The 26,904-nt window shown below is 26.9% G+C and overlaps 7 protein-coding genes across 8 annotated transcripts in view; 4 read left to right on the top strand and 3 right to left on the bottom strand.

Moving 5' to 3' along the window:
* LOC129608547 (EF-hand domain-containing protein D2 homolog) overlaps positions 1–7,646 on the top strand; it is a 38,012-nt gene extending 30,366 nt beyond the window's left edge. The window contains exon 2 of the mRNA XM_055520129.1: positions 6,657–7,646. Within this exon, the coding sequence (XP_055376104.1) occupies positions 6,657–7,077 (421 nt within the window). The 3' untranslated portion in view covers positions 7,078–7,646. The remainder of the gene's footprint in view (positions 1–6,656) is intronic.
* A 1,579-nt stretch (positions 7,647–9,225) lies between these two features.
* Positions 9,226–13,480, bottom strand: LOC129608295 (zinc finger protein 184). The gene is made up of 3 exons (XM_055519706.1): positions 13,345–13,480; positions 12,168–13,032; positions 9,226–11,460 (listed from the first exon to the last, which is right to left on the bottom strand). The coding sequence occupies exons 1-3, from the start codon at positions 13,413–13,415 to the stop codon at positions 9,415–9,417; spliced, it is 2,982 nt and encodes a 993-aa protein (XP_055375681.1). The 5' UTR covers positions 13,416–13,480; the 3' UTR covers positions 9,226–9,414.
* A 993-nt stretch (positions 13,481–14,473) lies between these two features.
* On the top strand, positions 14,474–17,059 carry LOC129608222 (endoplasmic reticulum lectin 1). Of its 2 annotated transcripts, XM_055519581.1 has the most exons (6): positions 14,474–14,678; positions 14,736–14,853; positions 14,937–15,511; positions 15,907–15,966; positions 16,103–16,327; positions 16,398–17,059. In XM_055519581.1, the coding sequence occupies exons 1-6, from the start codon at positions 14,508–14,510 to the stop codon at positions 16,893–16,895; spliced, it is 1,647 nt and encodes a 548-aa protein (XP_055375556.1). In that variant the 5' UTR covers positions 14,474–14,507; the 3' UTR covers positions 16,896–17,059. The 2 variants fall into 2 exon arrangements, with proteins under 2 accessions (XP_055375556.1, XP_055375557.1); XM_055519582.1 differs by lacking the exon at positions 15,907–15,966.
* On the bottom strand, positions 16,902–18,226 carry LOC129608225 (intraflagellar transport protein 43 homolog). Its single transcript, XM_055519584.1, has 6 exons — positions 18,191–18,226; positions 18,028–18,075; positions 17,685–17,882; positions 17,593–17,621; positions 17,407–17,532; positions 16,902–17,334 (listed from the first exon to the last, which is right to left on the bottom strand). Exons 2-6 carry the CDS (start codon positions 18,064–18,066, stop codon positions 17,043–17,045), a joined length of 684 nt encoding a protein of 227 aa, XP_055375559.1. The 5' UTR covers positions 18,067–18,075; positions 18,191–18,226; the 3' UTR covers positions 16,902–17,042.
* Positions 18,227–18,664: 438 nt separating this feature from the next.
* LOC129608226 (trafficking protein particle complex subunit 2-like protein) lies at positions 18,665–19,588 on the top strand. Its single transcript, XM_055519585.1, has 5 exons — positions 18,665–18,821; positions 18,883–19,055; positions 19,120–19,207; positions 19,264–19,343; positions 19,397–19,588. The coding sequence occupies exons 1-5, from the start codon at positions 18,789–18,791 to the stop codon at positions 19,440–19,442; spliced, it is 420 nt and encodes a 139-aa protein (XP_055375560.1). The 5' UTR covers positions 18,665–18,788; the 3' UTR covers positions 19,443–19,588.
* A 283-nt stretch (positions 19,589–19,871) lies between these two features.
* Positions 19,872–22,542, bottom strand: LOC129608223 (magnesium transporter NIPA2). Its single transcript, XM_055519583.1, has 3 exons — positions 22,216–22,542; positions 21,483–21,641; positions 19,872–21,407 (listed from the first exon to the last, which is right to left on the bottom strand). Exons 1-3 carry the CDS (start codon positions 22,280–22,282, stop codon positions 20,521–20,523), a joined length of 1,113 nt encoding a protein of 370 aa, XP_055375558.1. The 5' UTR covers positions 22,283–22,542; the 3' UTR covers positions 19,872–20,520.
* Positions 22,543–23,674: 1,132 nt separating this feature from the next.
* On the top strand, positions 23,675–26,695 carry LOC129608221 (raf homolog serine/threonine-protein kinase Raf). Its single transcript, XM_055519580.1, has 2 exons — positions 23,675–23,840; positions 24,326–26,695. The coding sequence occupies exon 2, from the start codon at positions 24,330–24,332 to the stop codon at positions 26,352–26,354; it is 2,025 nt and encodes a 674-aa protein (XP_055375555.1). The 5' UTR covers positions 23,675–23,840; positions 24,326–24,329; the 3' UTR covers positions 26,355–26,695.
* The last annotated feature ends 209 nt before the right edge of the window (positions 26,696–26,904 follow it).

Below are 26,904 nucleotides of genomic sequence, written 5' to 3'. Positions count from 1 at the left end.
ATGTTTAAAATAAAATTTTAACACTCATTTTTTTTGTAAACATTAACTATTTTTAATTTCCTGTATTTTTTTTCTAACAATTTTAAACTGTTTTTACTTATATTCTAGTTATAAAATATGTCTTATTCGACTGTTAAAATTTTTTTCATTTAAAAATAAAATTGCATAAATTAAGGCAGAAAAAAATTTCAAAAGACTACATTTTAACGCATTCAATCACTTACGACTTACGTTGTTACGTTGAAGTGTGCCATTTTACATATTTGCCTCATAAATGTTCTTCGATTTGGTGTGATTCAAAGATTTACTTGAAATTATGTAAATAAAATTTTTACAAATTTAATTAGTACGTTATTTGTGAAACAAAGGCTATAAATATTATCACGATTTAAAAACTAAATATTGTTTTTGTGAAAGAAAAATCGTTTAAATCAACATCATATTCTTTTACGAGCTTCTAATTTTTTCAAGAGCACCCTTTTTTGAATTTGTCACATACATATATGGCGATAAAAGTTTTCAATTTATTTAAACACTTACTTTACAATAGAATTTTTTTTGTTGATATAAGTTGAGTTTATATTTGATCGTATTTCAAAGTCAAATACAGTAATTTATTTGTTCATTCGCACCTTTTTAATTACTATTACATTTTCTTTTCATATTTCGTTTAGTTTGGTTTTCTACTTAAGTATGTTTATTCAACTGTATGCGCAATATGTAACTATATGTTTATGTATACTATATATTTAATGAATAGTAAAAAGAGGTAGTATATAAGGCGGAATATTAGTTTTGAAAATAAAAATTTTTTCTTTTCTACAATTTCTTCTGGTTAATTTTTTTTAGCAATATTTTATCGCTTTCACACTTTGCTTATTGAAACGAAAATCTTTCCGAAAAATTAAGTCAATTTTCAAATTAAAATATAAATATAGATTGGTAGACATGTGAGATTTTTCATATTTAAAATTAAATATTAATGAAGCGTTAAATGCATAATGAACCTGAAAATAAATAATACTTAAATATTCGAAAGAAATAAAAATTCTCTTTCTGCTTATTTTTTATAATTTTTGTTAATGAAATTTTCAGTTTTCAAAATTTAATCAGTTTCTTTAAATTAGTAAGCATTTTTCTTTTATATTACTTATTTTGATTGTTGTTATTCGTGTTGAGGAAATGTACATATAAACGCTTTGGTTGAATGAAAATTCATTAATTTTTTTTACGTGTTTTATAGTTACACTTTGATTTCAGAAAAGGTGTTACGAATTTTCTTATTTTTTATGAAATAAAAAAAAACTATATACCATTACACACTGTTTTTATATTATATTTTGGCAGATAATAAGATCCACATTTAGATTACACATAACGCATATGTTAAATTTGAGTTTTCTGCTATAGAAGAGCAATGAAGTAAAATTTAGTTTAATATACTTGGATAATTTTACAAATTTGTTAAAATATTCTGAAATATTTGATTGATAAGTTAAATTTAAAAGTAAATCTTTCACAGAATGTGCAATGTGTTTAGAGATTCATTAAATATAAGACTATACTATAAGTATACTCATAAAATAACTTCTTAACAACAACATGACATTTCCACCTATAATTAATTTTGAGTGGCCGGGAGTAATATTATTAAAATTTAATGATTGAAACAAATTCCTTCAATAATATTCAATTAAAACAATATAGTCATAATTCAAAAAACAAATTATTCTTAATTTTTATTTATTTAAATTGTTAAATAATTATAAAATTGCATTTATATTCAATTACAAAACAATGGTATATCAATATAAGAAGCAAGTGCAGGGAGAATAACATTATTTGTCACATTTTATAATTATCGTTAATTAACTTGCAATATCGAAGTTGAAACAGGTTTTTTCTGTTAATTGAGAGCGTATGTTAATGAAATTGCTGCAAATAAAAAAAGAAAAACTCAAAATTATATAGTATTGCAAAGTTTTATATATTACCAGCAATATGTCGCTTTGGGAGTTTAGTAATAGCTTTTAAAAAACCTTTGTTAGTCAAAATAATAAAATAAACAATAAAATCGTTGTTCTATTCAGGATATTTTGTGATATAATTAGATGAAAATAATAAAAAAAATTCACTTAAAATAATTAGGCAAACTCCAGATAGTTTAATTTATAAATTTTTTCAATGGTTACTTTAAAGGCAAACAAAAAAGTGATAAAATTTTTGTTTATTCTTTAATAGAACACAAAATTTTCGACACAAACTCAGACTTTTTGTAATAAAAAAAGATTCAAAGATTTTTTTCTACAATTGAATTTTTTATATTTTTAATCTGCACTTGACCTTTTTTTCCCTTACCTCGTACGCCATATGAAAATACGTTCATAATTGCATTATATGTATCTTTTGCAATAAACACTTGTAAGAAACACTTACATGCTTCATGTAAACGATTGATAAGACAACATTCCAATACAGTATACATACAATAACTGTACATTTATCCGTATATATAGAACCTCGTATTTTTATGCTTTAAGAAATTATACATATACATATATTGATTTCTTGTAACTATAAAAAGATTTAATAATAGTAGCAATATTGTGTAATGCTGCTATCATTATTACAGATATGCATTTATATATATCTGTATATAAATTGTTATTAATATAGTTAAGAGCAAAAAAATTGATTTTTTTGCACTCTGAAATATTTTATAGAACAATGTGCACATGTATGGAAAATTATAATCCTAAATAATTTCTATATGGGGTGGAAATTTTTTTTTTGAAGAAAAATTTATTGTTTGGAAACTATAAAAACTATTCAAGTATGCACTAAACTTAAATTGTTTGAAGAATTACTTTAAAGGAACCTTGTATTTTTGCTATTTACATAACCTTTCTAATTTTGCTTTAATAGTTTGCTAGAATTTTGCATAAACGGATTTATAGTCGACGGCTATATAGTCGCTGTGATCAAAACAATTATCAAAATGACTATTAATTATTAAGTACTAGTAGTAGATATTTTAATGAATCCAATTGTCCTTACGTCATGCAATTTAAATAATTTGTAAGCGAATATTGTTTTGATATTGTGAACACTCTTTCTGTACTCGTTTTTTTCATTCATTTCCAAATTTACTAAGCATGTGCATGTACGATTAAGTAACGGTCAGAAAATCATTTTTAATTTTCCTTTTCAAAATTTTCCAATTCATTATTCTATTATTGTAAAGATTATATAACATATTTTAATATATCATTGCTTAAATTCATGAATATCTCCTCTTTTCATAGTTTTTATAGTTAAAACAATATATTTTCAAATAAATTAACTTATTTATGTTGCTATATGCACGTAAGATCTTGTATACATGCAATAAACATTAAAAATACAACTTGCACATTTGGATTCAATTAGAGTATATTTAAAAATGTGACATGTGATATGATTGGAATATTAAAATTTTAAAAATTTTGAAATTATTTTTTAAGTAAAACACTTTAACTATAAAATGATCATCTATTACTTAGTACAAATAGTGAAAGTTAATTTTTTTCGTTTAGCTATTGATAATTTGCAATAATGAAATTGTATAATAGTTATAAAATGTAAACATTTATATTAGTATAAAATGTTTTATAACCGTAAGCCGTATTCAGTGAACAAGAAGAGTCTTTTCAAAAAATATTAACTTGTTGACACAGGAAATCTGCATTGTTAATCATAATGTTAAGCAATAAACAATATATTAAATCATAATTAATTTAAAACATGTTTATTCATCATAATTAACAGTATTACCTTACATGTAACCTAGCTGAATATCAAGTTTTTATGCTTACACTACTACATATTATATGCATATATACAGTGTAATTTTGTTAATGAAAATGAAGTTGTGATCGATTATGACTATTAATCGTTTTGAAATTTTATGAAACAAATTGGATAGTTGAAGAGATCAATCATTATAAAATTTATACAGAATTTATTTTAAAAGAAAAGAACAGAGCGTAAGTATAAATTTGCGATCAATAAAGACATGCATATGTCAAAAACGTTCAAAAATTATCTTTTATTATATTGCGATAACCGTGTAATTTTAATGTTTGCATAAGATGTTCTTGGTGTCGAAATTTTCTCTCTTCCATTAAAACCTCCATTAAACGTGTGAAATTATGACTTGCGATCGTACACTGATAATTTTTTTTGTGTAAAAAAAATTTCATCTCGGTTTTGACCCAACAGAAATTTGGCGGTATGTTTCCGTTATAAATTAAAATTCCGAACGAAAGTCTCAGAGTTCCGACAAACATTTACATAGTTGCAATTTCGAAAATGAAATTGGAAAATTATCAAAATATTCTTAAGTTTTTTTTAAATTTTCGTAAAAAATATTCTTCCCGTTTCTTTACTTTTTCAATTAACTTAATTTCATTCATAATATTTTATACCTAATTTCCGCTATAATGAATTTCTTTGGAAAGAAAATTTTTCAGGAAAGAAAAGATAAAAAAAAATTATTCTTTTTTTCTATTTAATCAATTTATTTGTCACAGGCAACTTGATAAGCAACCTTATAACTTTTAATTTCATTGCAGCTCTCTTCTTTTACAATATTTACAAACTACAATAATAAAAAAAACAAAGCATATAGTAGTAAAATAACGTAGTAGTGCGGTATTAAAAAACTAAAAATAATCATAAAAGCTATATAACTGTGTCAAACCTGTTTACTCATTCACCTGTAAGTACTTAATTCCTTTATATTATTTTTCTCTTCTTTTCTTTGACATAAATGTATGTACACACACCGTACATACTGTATATTAAGTTCGTTCTTTCATATATGCATGCAAGCATGATAGGTATACTAAACAGTAGTCACATATAATGTATTTTATTATCGTTTCACTTTCAATTTTACTTTATTTTTTGAACGAGAGCTTCTACGGAACTTTTGTCTGATTAATTCATTTTTTTTTTGTTTTGCTATATGCAATTTATCACTTGCAAGAAAACTCTTTTCTTGTTTTAATCAGTCTTGTAGGCTCTGGAAATTTTTGATATCTTAGCTTAATGAAAATTTGCACTTGCCCCATGCATATGTATATAAAAAAATTTTCGATATAAATAAAAAGTAGCAAATTGACATTTACATCAATTGGAAATTGTATGTAGATTCAAGACGCACAATTTTCTTTTTCGCACTCAATCCTAATAGTGACAACAATTAGGTCTTTAATAAATTTTAAAAATGAGAAGAAAAAAAAAACTGAATTTTAAAATAAATGCAGTTAGTTTGAAAAAATCTCTCAATAGAGAGTAAATATTATTTATTAATGTTTAGTTGAAATTATAAAATATTCATGCACATGTTTTATGCATTCGAATTCAACGTTACTTTAGCTAGTCAACGACATAATAGGAAGATAAAATAATGATTTTGTAATGTGAAATGAATAAAAAAACGATAATTCATTTTAAGTTTAAGTTTAATGGCTTGAGAGTATTGAAACATCTTAATTATTTTTAGCATGATTCTTATATTATAAAATAAAAAATACATTTATGCATATCTACATGTATTTCTATAGTAACAATTTTATTTTTTGTTTAAGGAACAATCAAATAAATTTTTAGTATAGCTACAATTATTTTACAAAAAATTTTAAAAAATTTTGCAAGATTCAAAAAATTCTGAATAATTCAAAATTTAATTGTACCTGAATTATCTCTTACATTTCTCAAAATTAGCAGAATAAACTTTAATTAATTCTGTTGAAAGAGTAATGGCTTAGTAACAATACTGGAATTTTAAATGGTGTTGCTGAACAACAATTTTGTTTTTGCTTTCGTATTAAAATGTAGGAGCCTTGGTAGGGTACTCCCTTTGTAATTAATATAGTAGCGTTTGTAAACAATAAATAATTAATATTTTTGTATGAATGTGTGTGGGTACTTGAATGCAATAAAATAATTTGTTTGTAATGTAATTATTGAAATTTTATGTGAAACCTAAATAAGTACCATTATACATGCTTCAATTTCTGTTTTTGTTTTAATAAATTTTTTAGAAAATTGCCAAATACTGCACTAATTTTTGCGAAATAATATTTTCAAACATAGTTTTTTCAAGAAAATTTATTTTTTTTTACAAATTCCACGTGTTGCAATAGAGAAATTTCGCTTTCTGCCAAGTAAAAGTAATCGTTATTATTAGAAAGTCGAGTTTAATTATAATTTTTCTTGCGTTTTTTGATGCACTATACTAATATTTACGTATTCTTTAATGGTAAAATATAAGAATATTATATAAGGTGTCACAATTTTTATTTCAAAATTTCATTTTAAAAGAAATCTTTTATATGTTAAGTACCTACAATGGATTGTTGTCGATTTTGCAATAAGTACTTCAAATTTTTTGTTATTAATTTACACACAACATTCTCGCGCTTTTTGTCTATGAAATTAAAGTACAAAAGTATGAGATTTCGTAATTAAAAATTTGAAATAATTTTAAATAATTTTTTTTGTTACCTATATTATTTAAATATAATGCCTATGTATGCTCATATGTTTCTAAATAAATTTCTTTTTAGACTTTAGTTACTAAATTTTTTTTTTTTTTTTTTTTGTTGTAGATATGATATTGGTCATGACGGATTCTTGGATTTATCAGAATTAAAAGTTATGATGGAAAAACTTGGTGCACCACAAACGCATTTGGGTTTAAAAGCAATGATATCAGAGGTTGATGAAGATCATGATGGTAAAATATCATTTAGAGAGTTTTTGCTAATTTATCGTAAGGCACAAGCTGGTGAATTGGAAAATGATTCAGGTTTAGGTCAATTGGCCCGTTTAACTGAAATAAATGTCGATGAAGTTGGTGTTAATGGTGCTAAAAATTTTTTCGAAGCCAAAATTGAAGAATTATCAAAAACCAATAAATTTCATGATGAAATCCGACAAGAACAAGAGGAAAGAAGACGAGCTGAAGAAGAAAAAGTTGTACGAAGAGCACAATTTCAACAAAGAGCTGCAATATTTCAACAAAATTAAATATTAAAAAAAAAATATTATATTAAGCTAAAAACGGATAAAATAACTACTATTATACCAAAATTAAAGCTCGTTTATCATGCACATAAAAACACTACAAATTCCATACTATTCATTAAATTATCATTAAATCTCACCATAACCCCTACGAATGATATTAATTAAATGCCTAAAATATTAATAAAAAAACTAACATTTAAATAGCATTTATATTTTATCATGTCCTTTACCATAATAATAACAATGACTGCTGTTTCTTTTTTGTAATAGAAATAGAATCGTGGAAAATTTATTAAAAAATTATTATTGAACGCCGAAAAAATACTTTCAAGAACATTTTTAAAAATTTTAATTTTTATACAGATATAACATTACTTTCAATATAAATTGAATGCGACATACATGCATACGTAATATTATATAAAGAACATATAAACAAATTATACAATACCAATTACATTAAAAAATTATATAAAATCAATATTAGTAAATGTTTCTTAAAAGTTATGTAAAATATTTATAAAAAAAATATATTAACTCGATCATTTGTAACTTGTTTAATTTTGTATATTTAATTAAATTTCACCAAAAGTTATAGTGTAAACCTTTTAATTATAAAGTAGAGTGTTTTTGTAAATTTTAACAAATTTGACTTCAAAAATTATATATTAAATACCTAAAAAAAAAAAACTTGTAACATTTGTCAGTGCCATTAAATACTTTATGTAAATTTCAGTTACTTTAATGCAAAACAATAATTTTTCAATTAAATTGAAATAAATATAATTTTAAATTATTTCATTAAAATGTTGATATATGTATATTATATAGTGTATATATTTTATTTTGGTTAAATTGTATCAATGTTGAATCTTTCTATTATTTTTTAAAATAAAATTTTGAAATACATATTATATTTTTAAATGCAATTAAGAAATCGTTTCGATAATTATTAAAAATTTTTACCTGCATTTTAAATTAATTAATTTTAATAAAATTTACATAGCATCATACGGACTAATTAAAAATAAAAAATATTGAGAATTTATTTTCGGAAAATATCATGCACATTAAAAATCTTCGAAATTTTGACATTTAAATTATTTATAATATGTATTTTTGAATTTCTTTTATAACTTGTATTTACAAAACCAAAAAAAAATTCTCATTATTTACTTCTACAAATTTTTATTTCTACAATATTAATTTTTACAAAAAATTAATAGTACTTATTACAAATTTTTATATTTTATTTGTTTTTAAAGTGTTAAATAGACTTTTATCAAAAACTAATTAATTTAAAATTGAATGCGTTCGGCGAATAAGAGCACTAGTGACAAAAAATTAAATGTTAATTTAGACGTAATTTTGATAGGTACTGAAATTCTTCATCTTAAGCAACCTTTCAAAGCGCTTCTACAAAACCCCTTCGGGGAGTTTTACCCAAAGGTTTAACTTCGACCTCCCTTTCTCTAACCATCAAAGGCAGGTCTTGTCATAGCGTCTTGTGCCTTACTTTCGAACTACATTAACGCGGTTTAGGTTAACTTCACAGTAAATTTTGGGATGAACTTTTCCTAATTAGATTTTCCTTTTCATGTTTTTTATAATATTTGCTAAATGTAGATAACTTTTTTTTAATAAAAAAAATAATTGAACAAAATATTATTTTTTTGCTTTATGTATTTATTTAGTTAAGTTACAATTAAATATAGAAAGAATATTCTAACAATTTTAATTAATTTTATTATATGCAATATTATTTTTAAAAGTTATGTAACTATTAGATATAAGCTAAATATAAAACATTGTTTCGTTTTCTTTTATTTTTAATGTAAATATATTAAAATTTTCTTTTTCTTCTTTTATAATAATAATATACTGGAAAAAATACATATATTATGAAAAATTATAACCAGAAATGAAAAAAAATTAAAATTATAAAATTAAAGTATATTAATATACATCGAAATTTTTTATTTTTTTATTAAAACAGAGATGAATGATACCCCTAATAAGTATTCAAGTTTATTATAATTTACTAAATTTTATTTGGGAACTAGAAGTGTGCAAAAGATTAACTGAGTTAGAAAATATAACTGACAAGAAAGTTACAAAAAATAAGTTAACGATTTTGTTTTTAAATTTGTAATGAAGAGCTATTACAACTATTAAAAAATTTTCAACCTTTCTCAAAAATTAGAAAAGTAGTACATAGTTACAATTTTGATAGTTTAATTAGATTTATTATCATATACTTTAAGACTTCTTAGGGCAAATTTGACTAGTACAAAAAAAAAATTGCCACTGACTAGCTATTGAAAAAAGTGTATTAACTTATTCTACATTTAAATATTTATGCTTACATCGAAGCATATCTCCTTTTAATGAATATGCATGCTTGCAAACTCCGCAAACATGAGGTTTTATTTTTAAATGAAAACCTCTTTTATGCTGTAGTAAACCATTCAATCTTTTAAACGTTTTGTCACATAAATCGCATTGAACCGTTTTTGCACTGGTATGAGTAATTTTATGTTGTCTTAAATTTCGTAAGGCCTTAAAGCTTTTGTTACATATTTGGCAAACGTATGAAAACATATCTGAATGTGTTACACCATGCTCTTTGAGAATTTGCAATGTTTTAAATTTTTTGCCACATATTTGACAAACAAAAAATATTGTATCTGGCTTTGATGGTACACATGGACATTCTGCAGATTTTAAATGTATTTTTAAATCATACATGCGATCAAAGCGTTTCTCGCAACTACCACATTTATAATTCCATTCCTCTTTAGGTCTGTGAATTTTTTTATGACGAATTAAATTTTGATACCTGTCATAAGACCTGTTGCATGTTTCACAACAATATCGACTTTTGCAGGTTTCTTGTTCTTTGCAATTTAAAATTTTTTTTTTCTCATTACTTGGCGCTTTTAGTTTTCCATTATCTTCTTTTCTTTTTGTCTTAGTTAAATCTTCTTTTTTGTTAATTATTGTAAGGTGGGAAATCCGGCAAATTTTTTCATGACGTCTGCATAATATCCACTTTTTAAAATTATCTCCGCAATATTTACAAATAAATTTGTGTCCACTCGGATACTTGCAAATATATTTTCGGTGATTATTCAAGGCTAATTTTGATATAAAAGTTTTTGAGCACATTGGACAATTATAAACGTTTTTTAAATTCTTATTAGGTTTTTTAGTAGAAAACGAATTTTGAATACGACATTTGCTGCGATGCTTAAGCAAATCGTAAAAAGAATCAAAATTTGTTTCGCATAAAACACAAAAATGTGTGCATATGGGCTCAGAAGTCTTTATTTCGTTAAATGACGATGCAGAATGATGAAATTTTTGATGCTCCTTAAAGTTATCAACTGAGAAAAATTGGATGCTGCATTCCAGGCACTTGTATAATTCAAAATGTTGTGTATCACCAGGTTTAAGTATGCTTTCATTTATTACAACTATATTTGATTTATTCGAGTTTTTTAATTTTGTAATATTTGATATTAATAAATTATTTTCAGGAGTATTTAAACAATCTGTAGACTCAGGAGCAATATTAATGTTTTCCATTTCTCTCATTGTACTTAAAGACTCATTGTTATAATTAGTGGGACTAATTTTTGGAATTTTTATGTATATTTGCATGGGATTTGTTTTTTTATCACAAGATGTCTTATTTTCAATACATTTCAGAGCTGGATTTGATTTTTCTGAAAATTTTTCTTTTTTAGGAATAGTCTTTTTTGGTGAATTTGTTGCTTCAATTTTATGTAAAACATAGTTAGATGTTAATTGATCGTGACTTTCTCCACAACTGTTATTATTTGTTGTGTTGATTTCGTTATTATTCATTTGGTCTTCTGGTTCTTCCTGCTTATATTCATTAGCTTTTAAAATTAGATCAAATTCGACATCACAATTTCTGGTATAATTATGCTCCCCTATAACATTTTGGACTACACGTGGCCGAACTATGTTTTCCTTAGAAAAAGATTCTACATCTTCAGTTATCTTCTTTTTTATTCTTATTTCTTTATTGTCTATTACTTTTGGATGATTTTCGTTTGTATTTATTTGTTCAATGCCATTTTGTGGATCATCTATTTCATCATCAGGTATGTCTATATAACCGTCTTCCAAATTTATTATTTCAATTATATCACAGTTTTTTACGATTTCTCGAGTAGTTAAAGAACTACTTTCTCGTAAGAATTTTTGTTCTTTAGGTTCTGGTTCAATTGGAAATGGTTCATCTTGATCTTGAATATTAAACTGTACAGAATTCAAATGATTGTCACGGTCATCTATAGTCCCTTCATTATGTTGGGAAATTTGTGTATCTAAAATTTCTTGTTTTATGTTCATCTTGTATAGAAAGAGACAATAAAAAAATTTTAAATTCTTTACATTTTGTTTAAGGTTTTAAGGTAAGGTTGGCGTCCTAACTAGGCACAACAAATTAATCTTGATGTGGGTGCCAGGACACTACGGACTGGAGGAAATGAGAGAGCTGATGGTTTTGCCAGGGAGGGAGCGGCGGCTACCTCAATTGGGCCGGAGCCATGCTTTGGGGTGCCCAAGACAACGGTCTTGCGTGGCCTTAGTGAATCGGAGGAGCGGGCCAGAGTTGAACACTGTAGTAGCTGCCTGGGCCTGTCGCACTCTAGGAAATTTGTGCCTCCCCTGGGACTGGTGGGACGGGGTCTGACCATGCTCAGTCGTCCACATTTGAGGACATTAGTGGGGGTTCTCACTAGACACTGCCTCTCAAGGGTCAACCTGAAAAGGATGGGCAGGGTGGCGGATGAGGTCTACCGTTTATGCCTGGAGGAGGACAAAACCATGGAGCATTTACGAGGCGGTTGCTCGCCTGCGACTGAGATGGCTCGGGGGAGAGGGGCTTTGTGACCCCGAGGAGGATCTCGCAGCTTGATGTGGCTGCCATACTGCGGTTTGTCAGGGGCCTAGGTATAGGGCTAATGTAAGGGGGATGGGAATCACAAAAGATCTTATGGGTCGACGTGAGGGGGGCCTAAGGGGAACAACAAAAAAAAAAGGTTTTAACGACATACCTTCATATTATTAACTGGCTCTTGTTTTATTTTCACTGATGAAATAACTGTGGAATGTTTCCCTAATTGCTTAACAGCTTGTACATTTTCCATTAAATTCTTCTGATGTAAAATTACTTGATCTACAAAAGCGTTAAAGTTTTCCAGTTGCTCTAAACAGTTAGAACAAACTTCTTTGGAAAACATATCATCTTGTCGTATATTTAAAGTTGGCATACATTTTTGAATCATTCCGAAAATTTCAAAGTCATTCAGAAAAGAATTCGTTATATGGTCTTCTTGGCCACATAATCTACAAGGCGCTGTGGATGATTCATAAAAATTTAAAAAACTTGAATTTACGCTTAAATTTATGTCGTATTGTTGAGTATCGTTATTGGCAATATCCTGTTGGGATATGTTGCATTGCTCTAAGTTTTGTGACTCAATACATAAAGGCATCTCTAATGGTATACTTAAAATTTCTGAAACATTATTTAAGGCATTCTCCGTTTCGGAAGTGGTTACTGTGTTTGAATCTCTGGATTGCAGATGATGTTCGAAAGAAATTATCTTTGATTCTTTGGTGTCAGTTCCGAAAATTTTATTTTCGTAAGTTTCAGAATCATTTATTACTTTTACGTTTTCTTTTGAAATAGATTGGCTAAGGTTTCCATTTGTTGCAAGAATATTGGATCCCACATTTCGACAGCTCGTAATCGTTGGAATTGCATTTTTTTTGAGTATTTTTCTTGTCGCATATTTTCGAAAGTCACTGTCTTTGAAGTGTCTGCTACATATGGCTGACCATCTTGACGGATGCCAATCATCGCATCTTCCCGTGAAATTCTTCCACTGGTTCGACAATTCTTCTTCTTTTGGAAATCTGAAAGATTTTATTGCTTGGTTTAATATAATACGTACATACATATATTTTTACTTATGTAGGTATACAATCAACGAATTCTTTGCAATATTAACTAAAAATGGCTATTTGACTAGATAATATTATTTACTTTTATAGTCACACGGCTAGAATACTGCATAATAAAAGAAATATGAATTACATGGAAAGATATATGTTTAAAATAAGGTCTTTGAGCTAATACTTGTACACATATGGCTAATTTATGCAGTTTTGTAACAAATAATAGATTTCTGTAATTTATAACAATTGATACTAGACAGATTAAATTACCTGTGAAATGAGACATCATCAGTATGAGCATATTTTTGTTCACAATCCAATACAACACAAAAAGAAGGCATTTTGATTTAGAAATTATAAAAAGAGTAATGAAATTAAAAATATAAATAAACAAGTTGAAAACGTCAATTACTGGAGTGATAGAAAATGAAACGTCAATGTGACGCGTTAAACAAAACGGAACCTAGTAATAGATAATTAAACCTAAGCTGGCAGTACAAAAAATACTTTCGGTCCAAAATAAAAAAAATAGCTGAGTTCCCATTTTTACATTCTCTTACAATAATAATTTACTCCTAAAAAAAGGCTTTTCAATGTTTGCGTAACTCATATTCACAATCCAATTTTTGATTTCACTTAGGAATTTAGGTATTGCTCTAATTTTCGTCACATAGTTTTTACTAATGCCATATATATCTATCAGGTCACCAAGGAGTGTCGGAATTTATTTGTGTGAAGGAAATTGAAGTAAAAATTTTACTTTTGAATTGTTTGAATTGTTTGAGTAAAAATTGGAATATAAACAAAAAGTGATAGTTGATTTTTTTTTTAAATGTCAGTTTTAATATTATTTTAATGTGCTACTGCAATTACATGCAATTTTTATCAAAAAAACGTCAAACAGCATATCAAGAAAAGGTTTTGTTCGTTTTGAAATGACTCAGCTTGATGGCAAGAAAATGAAACCGCCTTAAGCTGTACTTTTTTTTTAAGTGAGTATTTACAAATCAAGCAGATATAATCATATAACACATCGAATTATAGTTCACAAATCAAATTTGATTTTGTCAAAGTTTTTGACACTTTCGTCGTTATTTTTTTTATTCATCGAAAATTTTAGTACTCACACTTTTTAGTACATTTTTAATTGTTTTAGTTGTCAAAAAATTGGATGAAAAATAAGTACGATTCTATATTTCCATACGATTTAGTATATTTTATTGGATTGGGTTTTTACAAATCAAATATGTTTTCAAATATTGTTTGTTTCAGACTAAATCGTACGATTTTGCTTAATTCAAAAATAATACATAAGTTCCAAATCACTTTTCAAACATTATTCATATGGCAGCACTCGCCATTATCAGACGGTGTATGTTTGAGTAATACTGGTTAGACTTAATATCCAAATGTAAATTATATATAACTCTGCTATGATCATTAATTTATATGTTAGTTACTTACTTTTTAAAATTTCTAAAATGAAATCTATCCTGATTATATTACCACTTTTTTGTGGTGTCTTAATGGGTCAAGACCTAAAGGATTTCGACGAAACAGTTTTATACGGGATTGATTTTCCAGGGGGAGATTTCCTTTTCAAAGTAAGTATAAGCCTGTGTATATCGTATTTTCCAATTAATGATATAAATTTTTTAAAGGACGATTATAATTATGAGGAATTGATTGTGACTACAAAACATCAAGAGAGATATAAGTGTATGATACCGATAACCGAAACGAAATCTGAAGCGGAGAAAAAATTTGATATGAGTAAATGTAAGTTTTAAACTAAGATTTAAGTATATAAAATTATAAATATACTTTAAGAAATCATAAAAGAAAAACAATTGGTTTTTTAGCCCCATTGCAATATCTAAGTATTATGTATTCAAAACAGAGTTGTTCTTACCGTGTGGAAGCGTACTGGACATATGAAATCTGTCATGGATATCACATTAAGCAATATCATGAGGAAAGAGATGGCAAACAGTTAAAATCTCAAGAGTACTTTTTAGGTAAATGGGATGATGTTAAAAACGATGAGCTAAAGCAAAAAATACAAATTGATATTGAGAGTGGGAAAAAATTTAAAACAACGAAAATTGATAACATTAATTATCCTTATTTGGAGGTTGAAATGACTGATGGTACAGTTTGTGATTTGAATAATGAACCACGTAAAACAAAAATTCGTTACGTTTGCTATCCACATCGAAAAGTCGAAGTATATTCGATTAAAGAGACATCGTCATGTAATTATGAGGCCGTAGTTTTAACCACTACTTTATGTATGCATCCGGCGTTTGTACCAGAAGAGTCCAAAGAAAACTCAATAAATTGTTTACCCTTAGAAGATGCACCTGATAAGCCGCTTAGTTGGTTGTACAATGAAATTGATAATTTGAAGTACCGTCCCAAACAACTCTCTACAACAGTAAGAAAACACAAATATTTTAATACTAATGAATAGAAAATTTTGCTAAATACTTCTTTAATAATATGATATTCCTTAATAACATTCTGTATTGAAAATTGTTATTGTTATTATCACCAACATTTATTTTGTAGAAAAGCAATATACATAACGTGTAGAATTTTCAAATTTTTCATAAAATCATAATTTTGCATGATTATAATTTTAATGTTTTTTTTTATAATATTCATTAGCTTATAATTTGTAATTACTCACCTATTCTTAAATTTGAAATGCATTCATAATTGTAGAAAAAAAAACTAAAAATAGCTAGTAGTAAAGAGGCAAAATGATATATTTTAGTGCTTTGTAACTTTACTTTTATTTTATTTTCTTTTATGTATAAAAACATTAAGGAAACATCCTCTCCAACAAAGCCTGTGAGAAGTGTTGCTATAATCAAATTTAATGAGAAGGTTTGTGCTAAATTTATACCATTCTTTTTTGGTTATTTTTGCTTGATTGAATGAATTTTTTTGATGTTCTTCTATTTGCTTGATTTTGATTAAGGTTTTAATAAATAACTATAATTTTTCATTGTTTATATTCCAGGGTGAAATGAGTATCGATGTAGTAGAAAACAATTTTGAACAACTTGGCTTATTGGAAATGGATTTCAATACTGAACAGTCGTCACGCGCAATTCCAAACGAAGAAATCACTAGTATTAAGGCTAAAGCTCCTGCAACAACAGCCTCAGATAGCAATATAAGACTTACAGACAATCCTAAACAAAAAACTTTTGATTTTTTGACCGGAAAATCATGTTTAACTGGCGTAATTTTATAAAAGCTTATTTTCTTAAATCAATAATATTTTTTATCTAAATATAATTTTAACTGCATAGGGAACCGGCTGGTGGAAATTTGAATTCTGTTTTGGAAAATTTGTAAGACAATACCATGTAGACAAAAATGGCGAAACTTCGCTAACTTTGGGAATATTTGATAAAGATTCACATATTAATTGGATCAAAAACAATCCTGAAAAACGTCCAAAACCGAAAAACATAAGGACAGAGTTATCACATTTTTACCATAGTGGTACCACGTGTGAAAAAACTGGTGAAAAACGACAAACAGAAGTTAAATTACGCTGTCATGAAAATAGTCCAAGCCCAACATCAGTGTCTATGTACTTATTGGAGCCAAAGATATGCCAATACACTTTAGTGGTAGAATCAGAAATTTTTTGTGAAATATTCGAAATGGTAGACGACGATTTTGGATTAATTCAATTTGATAAAATAATTCCAATAGATAAATGGCGCAATTTCATTTCAAGTCCCAATTATATAGGGAATGTGCCTGTCCACAATTTCGAAGTCAGAAATCAAAACGATTAATTTTTAGTTTTTCTAGATTAATTGTTAAAAAAACTAGTTTTTGTTTGAAATATATTTGTTTACTTTCACTTTTTTCAAATATTGTACTTTTATTTGTGAATGTGGACGGAATTTTATATTGTATGTGATGAAAATAAAAATATTGATCTAACTTAAAAACTGTATATGACCGCCGTTAACATCATCATTTGTAACACTGTTTTTTGTATTTGAATCTTTTTTTTCTGCTGAAAGAGGTTTTTGCGAGTGAATTTCTGCCGTTATTTCTGTGAACAATTTTTCCCATTCCCAAACTATATCTTCATCTTCTAATAATGATTGTGATTGCAAACACTTTGTAAGAACACTTAAGTCAACGTCCTCCAAAGAAGAAAATGCCTTCTGATTTAATAAGTCTGAATTCAGCTCTTTTAGAGTTACAACTCTATTGACAGTTACCCTTAGCAGCAAACATTGAAATATAAATTAATTATATACCTATATTTAAAAAAAATTTAGTATTTTCACTTACGATGGGGGCTCAATAATTTCACTCATAAGCAATTCGTCTTGTATATCATCTAAGTCAGGTATTACAGGAATGTCATCGTCCGACGTTGTTTTTTCCAAAGAATTAGTTTTAGAAATAAATCTTTCGCTAAAATTTTCAAATGAGGATTCAGTTCATGTTAAATTTATTTTTAGACTACATACTTACTCTTCAGAAGTGCTCTTGGAGAGACTCCTAAAATTAAAATATCTTTTTAGAATTGTATAAGCTTACATTAATGTTAAATATGAAACTTCCCTGGCTTTAGAAGCGCTTTCCGCCCAACCGCCTGATATACGTCTAGGTGGCCCATTTCTGGCTAATTTTTCGCTTGTTTCCAAACTGAGATCCAAATTCAATTCAGGCGAACTAACTCCCTCTTGATTATTTGTTGATTGATTTGATGTTTGAGCATCATTTGAACTATTTGCAGCCCTTCTTCCCATTTTGGCTGTCGTCTTTTATAAATAAAAAAGAAAGAATTTTTACTTAAAGAACTTGTTTAATTTTTTCATTCATTTAAAATTGAATACAATTCATTTAAATTTGAATACAATTCATTTAAATTTGAATGACTCTGAAAATTTCCGGCACTTCGCTTACTTTTCTAATTGAAAATTTCAAATCCTCTGCCCAGTCCATACCTTGAAACTAAATTAAGTTAAAATATAAAAACAAAATTTCTATTAATCAAATTTTAATTGTTCCCTTAAGATGTATAAAAATAGTAATATTAATATACGATATTTATTTACTAAGTAAATACCACGTAAGTACAATGTAAAAACAATTCGTTACTATGGCAGCACAGTATTTCTCAAACTGTTTCCGTTTTGAAATTATTATGGATTGCCGGTTGCTTTGAGGGTTAACTGGAAGGCACTTCTAAAAAGCTCATTTGATTTTAATGACCTGAATGGTTTTTTTCTTTGAGTGACGGTTAACCTGGCCGTCAAATGAACGAGAAATAAACAGGTTTTTTAATATCGATATTTTTTTTTTCTTTATTTTTCTTTGTTTGTTGCTATCTAGCATATAATTCTTTCACTTCCATACTTCTTTAGAATAGATTAGGGAAATCAAATTCACATTTTGACATATTGCAAAATTGCGTTTGTCAAATTCTTTATAAAATTCCAGCTAAACTTTTGAAAGAATGTATTTTGACGCGTTCATTTTTTGATTTATACGTTGTGTATATTCTGAAATTTTTAAATGTCAAAATTTAACATTTGTTTTCTTATTGACTGTAAAGTGTTGTAAACAATAAAATCGTTTTGTAAAATGAACAATTTTCTCAAAAATTTTAAACATTAATATTTAAAAGCTTTTAAATTATACCCATACTAAATAGGAAATAAACTATGGCAGTTTGCATTGCAATTATTGGAAAGGATGTAAGTTTTTTTAATGAAAAATGCGTATGGGAAAATAAAACTAAATTGGACCCTATTTTAGAATTCTCCATTGTACATTGGAACCACGGATTTAGATAAGGAATTGGAACTACAATATCGTGTTCATGCTGCCCTTGATGTTGTCGAAGAAAAATGTATGCCGGGAACTAAGGCTTTACAGGAATCTAAAGATTTATATTTAGGATTATTATATTCAACCGAAAACCATAAAATGTAAAATATTTTTTAAAAAAGATAATACCTACCTGTGTAAATCAATTATGCTTCTTTTTTTTAGCTATGGGTACGTCACGAATACTAAAATTAAATTTATTATTGTTGTTGATTCTGGAAATATTGCTTTAAGAGAAAATGAAGTTCGATCGGTAAAACATTTATCAAACTTAACTTTTACTCATTTTAAGTAAGCATTCCCTTTTAGATGTTTCGTAACTTACATATTCTTTACACTGACGCAGTTTGCAATCCATTTTATTTACCAGGAGAACAATTAACTTCGCTGTAAGAAAATCCCTTCAATTACGATTTTTGTAAATATAATTTTTTTATTCCAGAAAATTTGACAAGTGTATTAGAAATATTATGGGAGGAAACCAATAAAAGAATTTTTGGGATATTCTACAAAATTATATTTAATAAATTAATTTTTTATTTCTTACAATTAAAATAATTTAATCATCAATAAAATAAAAGTAAAATTATTAGATATAAGAAAAATAATTCTGCCGTTTTTTTTTTCAAAGTAATGATGGAAGTTCTAATTAATTTAATTGCTTTTTTTTCTATAACTTACTTTCGTAATGTTTAAACTTTTATAAATTTATTCTTAAATGTAGATATTTTTAATTGGTTGATTTATTAAACTAGTATTTTGAAAATGAATAAATAGGTAGTGCAATTTTGATTATAAAAAGGATTTAAATATTTTGCAATATGTGTTGAATTTTTGTATATAAGGAATACAGTTATAAGTATTATCTTAAATTTTAGTCAATAAAGATAATATAATTTAATTTATAAAATTACCTAAAAGTAGTTGTTTTTTATAGTCAATTTCCGTTTCCGATACATATTTTCGATTTTATATAGAATATTTGAAAATTTTAGATAAGCATTCATAAAAATGTGGTTAAATATTTAAAATAATATTTGTAAATTAGGTATTTTTGTTAACCTGAACTCTATTTTTATGAAATTTGTTGAAATATTTTGGAATGATGTTAACTGTGACAAAAAGATTGAAATTATTTTGATTTTCAACTGGCCCTAAACCTAAGCACCATTACATTTTTTGATTTTTACACATTAAATATTTGCGTAAAACTATTCTTCCTTTTTTAAAATCATCATTTTTTGCCTCTGAAAAGAATAATGCGTGTGATTTAAATCTCAAGTAATTATATAAAACCTAACATGGTTATATAATAAAGATAATTACGTACTTATACATAATCTATTAGTATTACAGTTCCAATATATATTTTACAAGAAATCACTACCTTTCCAAAACTCCTAATCATGTCTTTTAAAAAAAATTATACCGATTTGATAAAACTAATTTAAACAAAATATCTTTGGTTGTAATATTAAATAATTTTGCTTAATATACATATGTATGTTTTGTATATCTATGCATTTAGTTCTTTTCATTCGATCTTTTTTAAACAAAATTTTCCAGTCAAACTTTGCGAGTTAAATCATTTGTTCCATAACCATTGTTATATATTTTTTCTTTTGAGCCATGTCGAATTAAAACTGGTTCATCGTATTGTATTTGTTCATAGCTTGTACCACTTCCAGATCGATGCATTCGAGGTCTCATAATTCCACGAACATCGCTTAAAGAAATATCCAAATCTTTGAAAGCGTTTAACATGAATACAGCTATTATTACAATAAAGAAACCACAAAAATCTCCAAGAATATCTTCTGGTTTCATGTGTTTCCATTCTTTAAATAATATGGCTGATGCTATTATTACTAATGTTGTAAAAATCACATAATAAATCGGTGTTACTATACTCGTATTAAATATATCAAGAGCTTTATTTAAATAATTCATCTGTATAGCTATGAAAACTACAGACAATATTATCAAGAACCATGGTAGCCATGTACCAAAATCATTATTTTTACCAGAAAATGTATCTCTCATTGCTAACCCTAAAGCCTTACAACTCATCACAGTTAAACTACCAATTGTTGAGCATAAATATATATAAACACAAACATTAGTATTGCCGTATCTTGGTGCGATTAAAAAGGCTACAAAAATTGTACTTCCTAAAATAAAGATGACAAATAATATAAATCCTGGATCTTGTAATTTTTCAAATAGAACATCTAAATTTTCGACTTCTTTTTCTTTTGGAGAGTGGATAACAATTATTGTAGATCCAAGAATGCATAATAAACAACCAAGCTTTCCGAGCAAATTTAATCTTTCTTTAAGGTATTTTGATGCCATCACAGCACTAACAATAACACTCAATGCACCAAGTGGAGTCACTAGAGATGCAGGAGCAAATGCATACGCCGCAAAATTTGCGATCTCCCCAACTCCCACTAGAAGGAGAATAAAAGTATTAAATAAAGCATTTAATATCAAATAGATAATTAGAATTTATATTTAAAACCAACTTGTAATTAAGCCAGCCCACCATATCCATTCCTTAAGGTAACCAAAACCACCTGCTCCAGCACGAATTTCTCCCCCACGACTCAAACGAATTAATGCTATTTTTTTTATTATAAAACTAGATCCAATAAACACACATGAGGATATTGCTAAGCATAGACCTGAAAAAGAATAAAATTTTACAGAAATGAAAATTTTTTCTTTTATATATACATATACATATATTTCTATTTATAGAAAAATATATTGTATATTTATCTATAAAAAATTTAAAGACCTCTTTTATATACTTTCATTACATTATTAAGCATTTCATTATCTCTTAATTAGAGAATAAAAGGTTGCATTGTTTCATTAAATATCTATGTGAAGATTTACATTAATTGTTCATCTTAATACGCTTAAGTTTTGAATACTGAATTTTACTTTCTTTCAAATTCGCATCTTTTTTTCAAATTAGCATCTTAATTTGCATTTTAAGTTAAGCTTTGCAACTTTGTTTATAACTGTTTCCTACTTCTTTTTTAAGTAGCCATTCATTTTTTCAGAACTTTTGAATGCAGACTTAAAAACTAAGATTTTAGTATAATATACATATAATTTGTATACGTACATATATAGGTGTGTACATATTACGTATAAAAATTATACATAATACAAAATGTGCGTCATAAATATAATAAAAAATAAAATGGACCTTTAACTTTTTCTATTTACTTTTTTTAACCATCTTACCTAAATAGAATTCTTGTTGAGTATAAACCTCTTCTAATGTAGCTGGAGATGCAGTTGGTAAAGACATTTTCCAGTACAAATTATATTACAAATTAACTAGAAGCCGTGGAATGTTTTAGAAATCAATAACAAAAAAATTTTTATTTTATAAACATAGGATAATGGTTATATTATTTTTTTAATTAAACATATTAGAAATATTGCAATGACAATAAATTTTAATTAAAAAATAGTTTTTGCACTTTAATATTATATTATAAATAACTTTAAGCTAAACACAAATTATGTATTTGGAAACATTTCTGATATTTGGTTGGATGTAATCCTGATATTTGAAAGGTTTCCTATTCCGTCTATAATTTACCCTACAAACCAATTAATTTCATTTCCTAGCATTTTTACGCTAATGTCAAATATTAAGAACAAGATAATGAATGTTAGAATAAACAAGTTTAATAATAATTTTAGGTTAAACAATACCTTAGCAAGCTTTAAAGAAAACTTCCTTTTATTCGGAATAAAATACTTTTTTTATTTTTTTGCTAATATATTTCGTGCGCTACATACGCACTTTATCAAATTTGATTTTCTTCTTTTCATACCAATAAAAAAAAAAAGAATTATATTTCGGAAAAATTATCAACCATTAAAAAAATTTAAATTTTCAGAACGAGTAAGGTTTTTATTAATAACAAGATCCAGGGTAAGATTTACTTATACAACAAAATCTACGATTTTATCTGAGTATGGTGAAAGTCGTATATGCAACCTGTAAGCCTGTTTGACTTCAAATTTTGTAAGTCGGAAAATAACAGAAATTAATTTATTTTCATCATATTTTTTGTCAGATTTTTTAAGAATAAAATGTCGACAATTGATTTTATGTGAGAATTTTGAACACTGATCGGCTAATTTTTATTTAGGTTGTAATTTTCGTAACAAAAGTTTTAGATTTGATTGTATACGTAAACGTGCTGAAGGCTTGTATTTTTCTTATGAGTTTGGTGTAAAAATAAACTCTATTAATTTAACAGGTCAATAATGACGGTCCATAAAATCAATTTTCATCGGTATCTAATCATTTTTGAACAAAACTTTCCTGTTGTAAACTAAAAGTAATTGGTTTTTTAATTTTTTTTTCAAATATTCCTTTTTAATTTTAATTCTCAATGTATAATGTTAAATATACAACATTTTTATATTCAAATAAAATACTTTTTTGCTATATATGTACCTATAAATCTAATTTTTAAATTTCAATGTAACAAGTCGTTTTCAGTCCATATCACAGAAGCGCAACGAACAAAAATGTTGGTCTTCACTTCAGACATACATATTATTATTATGACTGTTAACGTAATGCTTGCGTTGTGTTTATAGCACTCAAAAAGTCAAACAAATTTTCAAAGTGACAATTATAAAACTTTTGCAAAATTCTTTTAATTGTTTACAAAAAAATATTTGAGTGGATGTTTTGTACTTAAATTCAAAATTGTGAATGTATAAAAAATAAATTGCATTTAAAACAACTTAATTGGAAGTTTGTCAAAAATTTTTGCAACCAAATCATTGAAATTTTTAAATTAGATTTATAAATTTTACGTATAGTAAAAATAAGACTCTGAGTAAGTGTTCTTAGAATATTATTTTATCCTACCCGCAATATCTAATTTTTGTTGGCAAGGATATTTTTGCTCTCCGATTTTTAATATATTAAGAAAAGAATAAAATTTAATAATTATGTGATCTTACTTTCAATATTTATGGAAAACTTAACTATTTATCAATTAAACTTATAATTTAATTCAAATTTTTGTGTATTATGGATGTACATATGTAGATTTTGGGTAGGTAGGCACCTATACAATTCAAAATTTCAATAAAATTTAGGTACCTACCTGGCTATCTACTTAAACAAAAAACTGCTAATTTTTATGATTTTATTAAAATTTAAATGATGTGAGCAAAGTTAATTATCATTAGAATATTATTTTCACAAACATGAAAAATTTACATCATGATTGAATATTTCTATAAAAATAATTTTAGTATGAAATCAAATATTATCGATTTTGTTATTATCTAATTACATGGAACATTTTCTTTTTAGAAATATGTCTGGTGAAGGTGATGAAGAAGAATTGATATCAAAAACCGAAGAAGAGTTACGAAATATTCAACTAGTGATACATGTAACAAGAGAAAATATTGATGCTCTGAATGCAACTTTTGCAAATTTACAGGAACCGCCGCCTATGTATATAACAGAATATCAAGAGCTTACTTCAAAGTTGCACGAGTTAGAAGTGAAGGAGCAAGATTTAGTTGACAAATTAGCAAGCTTAGAATCGCAATATGTTCAGTATCAAAAAGAACCGGTAGAAACTGAAATTGATATAGGAATAGTGAATCAACAGCAAAAAAAATTGTTTTTAAGAGCTCATTTACCTAATCAACAAAGAACTTCTGTACAAGTTATACCTGGAATACGTTTACGTGATGCATTAATGAAAGCACTAAAACGACGCAATCTAAATCCTGGAATGTGTGAGCTTTCTACGACTTCGAATGGGAAACCAATTTCGTGGGATACAGACATAAGTAATATTCAAGCGGATGAAGTTTATGTTAAAGTTCTGGATAAATGTCCTATTATGACTCATATATCACATCAGTTTATTAGAAAAACTTTTTTCAGCTTAGCATTTTGTGAAGCATGTCGGCGTTTATTATTTACAGGGTTTTATTGTAACCAATGCAACTTTCGGTTTCATCAACGTTGTGCTGATATGGTACCTACTTTATGCCAGCAACTTCCAATGGACAATTACTATCAGAGATTACTAGCACAAAACCCAGAGAGCACCTTAGGCTATATGAATGCAAATAGAGATTCTCAAAATTTTCAGGGACGACAACCACGTTTGATAAGTCAGCACGATAGATCAAATTCTGCTCCAAATGTATGTATGTATATTGTTAAACCCTTATCAGCTGAGGCTCAAAGAACATTAATGCAAACAAAAGTACCATTTCAAGAACAAAATTCAGAACATTCTCATTCGACGCAAGCTTCACCCACAAATACACTTAAACATCCTAAAAGGCAAAGAGCTCGCTCTGCTGATGAAAGCAATAAAAATCTTTTAACTCCAAGAGATTCTAAATTGTCTGAAGAAAATTGGAATATTCAAGCGGAAGAAATATTGATCGGTCCGCGTATAGGTTCTGGTTCATTTGGAACAGTTTACAAAGCACATTGGCATGGACCTGTTGCCGTTAAAACTTTAAATGTCAAAACACCAAGTGCTGCTCAGCTGCAAGCATTTAAAAACGAGGTAGCTATGTTAAAAAAAACCAGACACTGCAATATTCTGTTATTTATGGGGTGTGTGTATAAACCCTCGTTAGCAATAGTAACGCAATGGTGTGAAGGGAGTAGTTTGTACAAACATATTCATGTGAACGAAACGAAATTTAAATTAAATACTTTGATTGAAATTGCAAGGCAAGTTGCACAAGGAATGGATTATCTTCATGCAAAATATATTATACATAGAGATTTGAAGTCGAATAATATTTTTTTACATGAAGATTTATCTGTTAAAATTGGAGATTTCGGTTTAGCAACCGCAAAGACAAGATGGTCTGGTGAAAAACAGACAAAACAACCAACCGGTAGCATTTTATGGATGGCGCCAGAAGTAATTAGAATGCAAGAACAAAATCCATATTCTTTCCAATCTGATGTGTACGCATTTGGTATAGTTTTGTATGAGTTACTGGCCGAACAACTACCTTACAATCATATTAATAATAAAGACCAAATTTTATTTATGGTTGGACGAGGTTTATTACGTCCAGATATGTCTTCTATCCGTTTGGACTGCCCACAAGCATTAAAACGTTTAGCTGAAGATAGTATAAAATATGATCGAAATGAAAGACCATTGTTTAGATTAATTTTAAATATGATAGAAAATATGTTGAGAACGCTACCCAAAATTCATCGAAGTGCAAGCGAGCCTAATTTGACCCAAACTCAATTACAAAATGATGAATTGATGTTTTGTTCAAGTCCGAAAACACCAGTCCATTTTCATAACTTTCAATTCTATAGTGGGCCCAATAATATTTAGCATTGTTTTTCTTATTTCTGTTATTATTCAACTATTTTTATTGATTATAATATGTTATTAAAGTGCCAATTTTTTATATTTATTATACAAGCCAAAAGTATTTAATTGCCCGTAAAGTATATTTTTCTTTATTTTCTGTATCGAAAATTTACGCATGTAATTTCTTGTTTTAGTATTAAAATTTAATTTATTATATTTTAAGAAATTTTTGTTTTAAGTGAAAATTTTTAAATAGTCTTTTTTAAACTTTAAGTAAAATACATAAATGATTATAACTGAATAATGTAGAAAGTTAATGTATATGTTTTATTTATCTGAACTATAAATTATTTATTATCAAAGCTTTGCAATTCCTTTTTTATTGAATGAACTTTGAAAAAACCTGAAATTATAGGTATCGAAAACCCCAGTTTGCTGCAATCTTTCTACATACATATCTGTGCTGTTTATATTGAACATTAACTAAATTAGTTCTAAGCCTCAATATATACGGTATGTGATATACGAGAATTGACATGTCCCTAATTGGCCGTGTTTCATACCTCAATTT

Source organism: Condylostylus longicornis, unplaced genomic scaffold (assembly GCF_029603195.1).
Source record: "Condylostylus longicornis isolate FDR11 unplaced genomic scaffold, ASM2960319v2 ptg000031l, whole genome shotgun sequence".
Lineage (NCBI taxonomy): Eukaryota > Metazoa > Arthropoda > Insecta > Diptera > Dolichopodidae > Condylostylus > Condylostylus longicornis.
The sequence above is the reverse complement of the archived record's forward strand: the minus strand, read 5'-3'. Positions and strand labels throughout refer to the sequence as shown.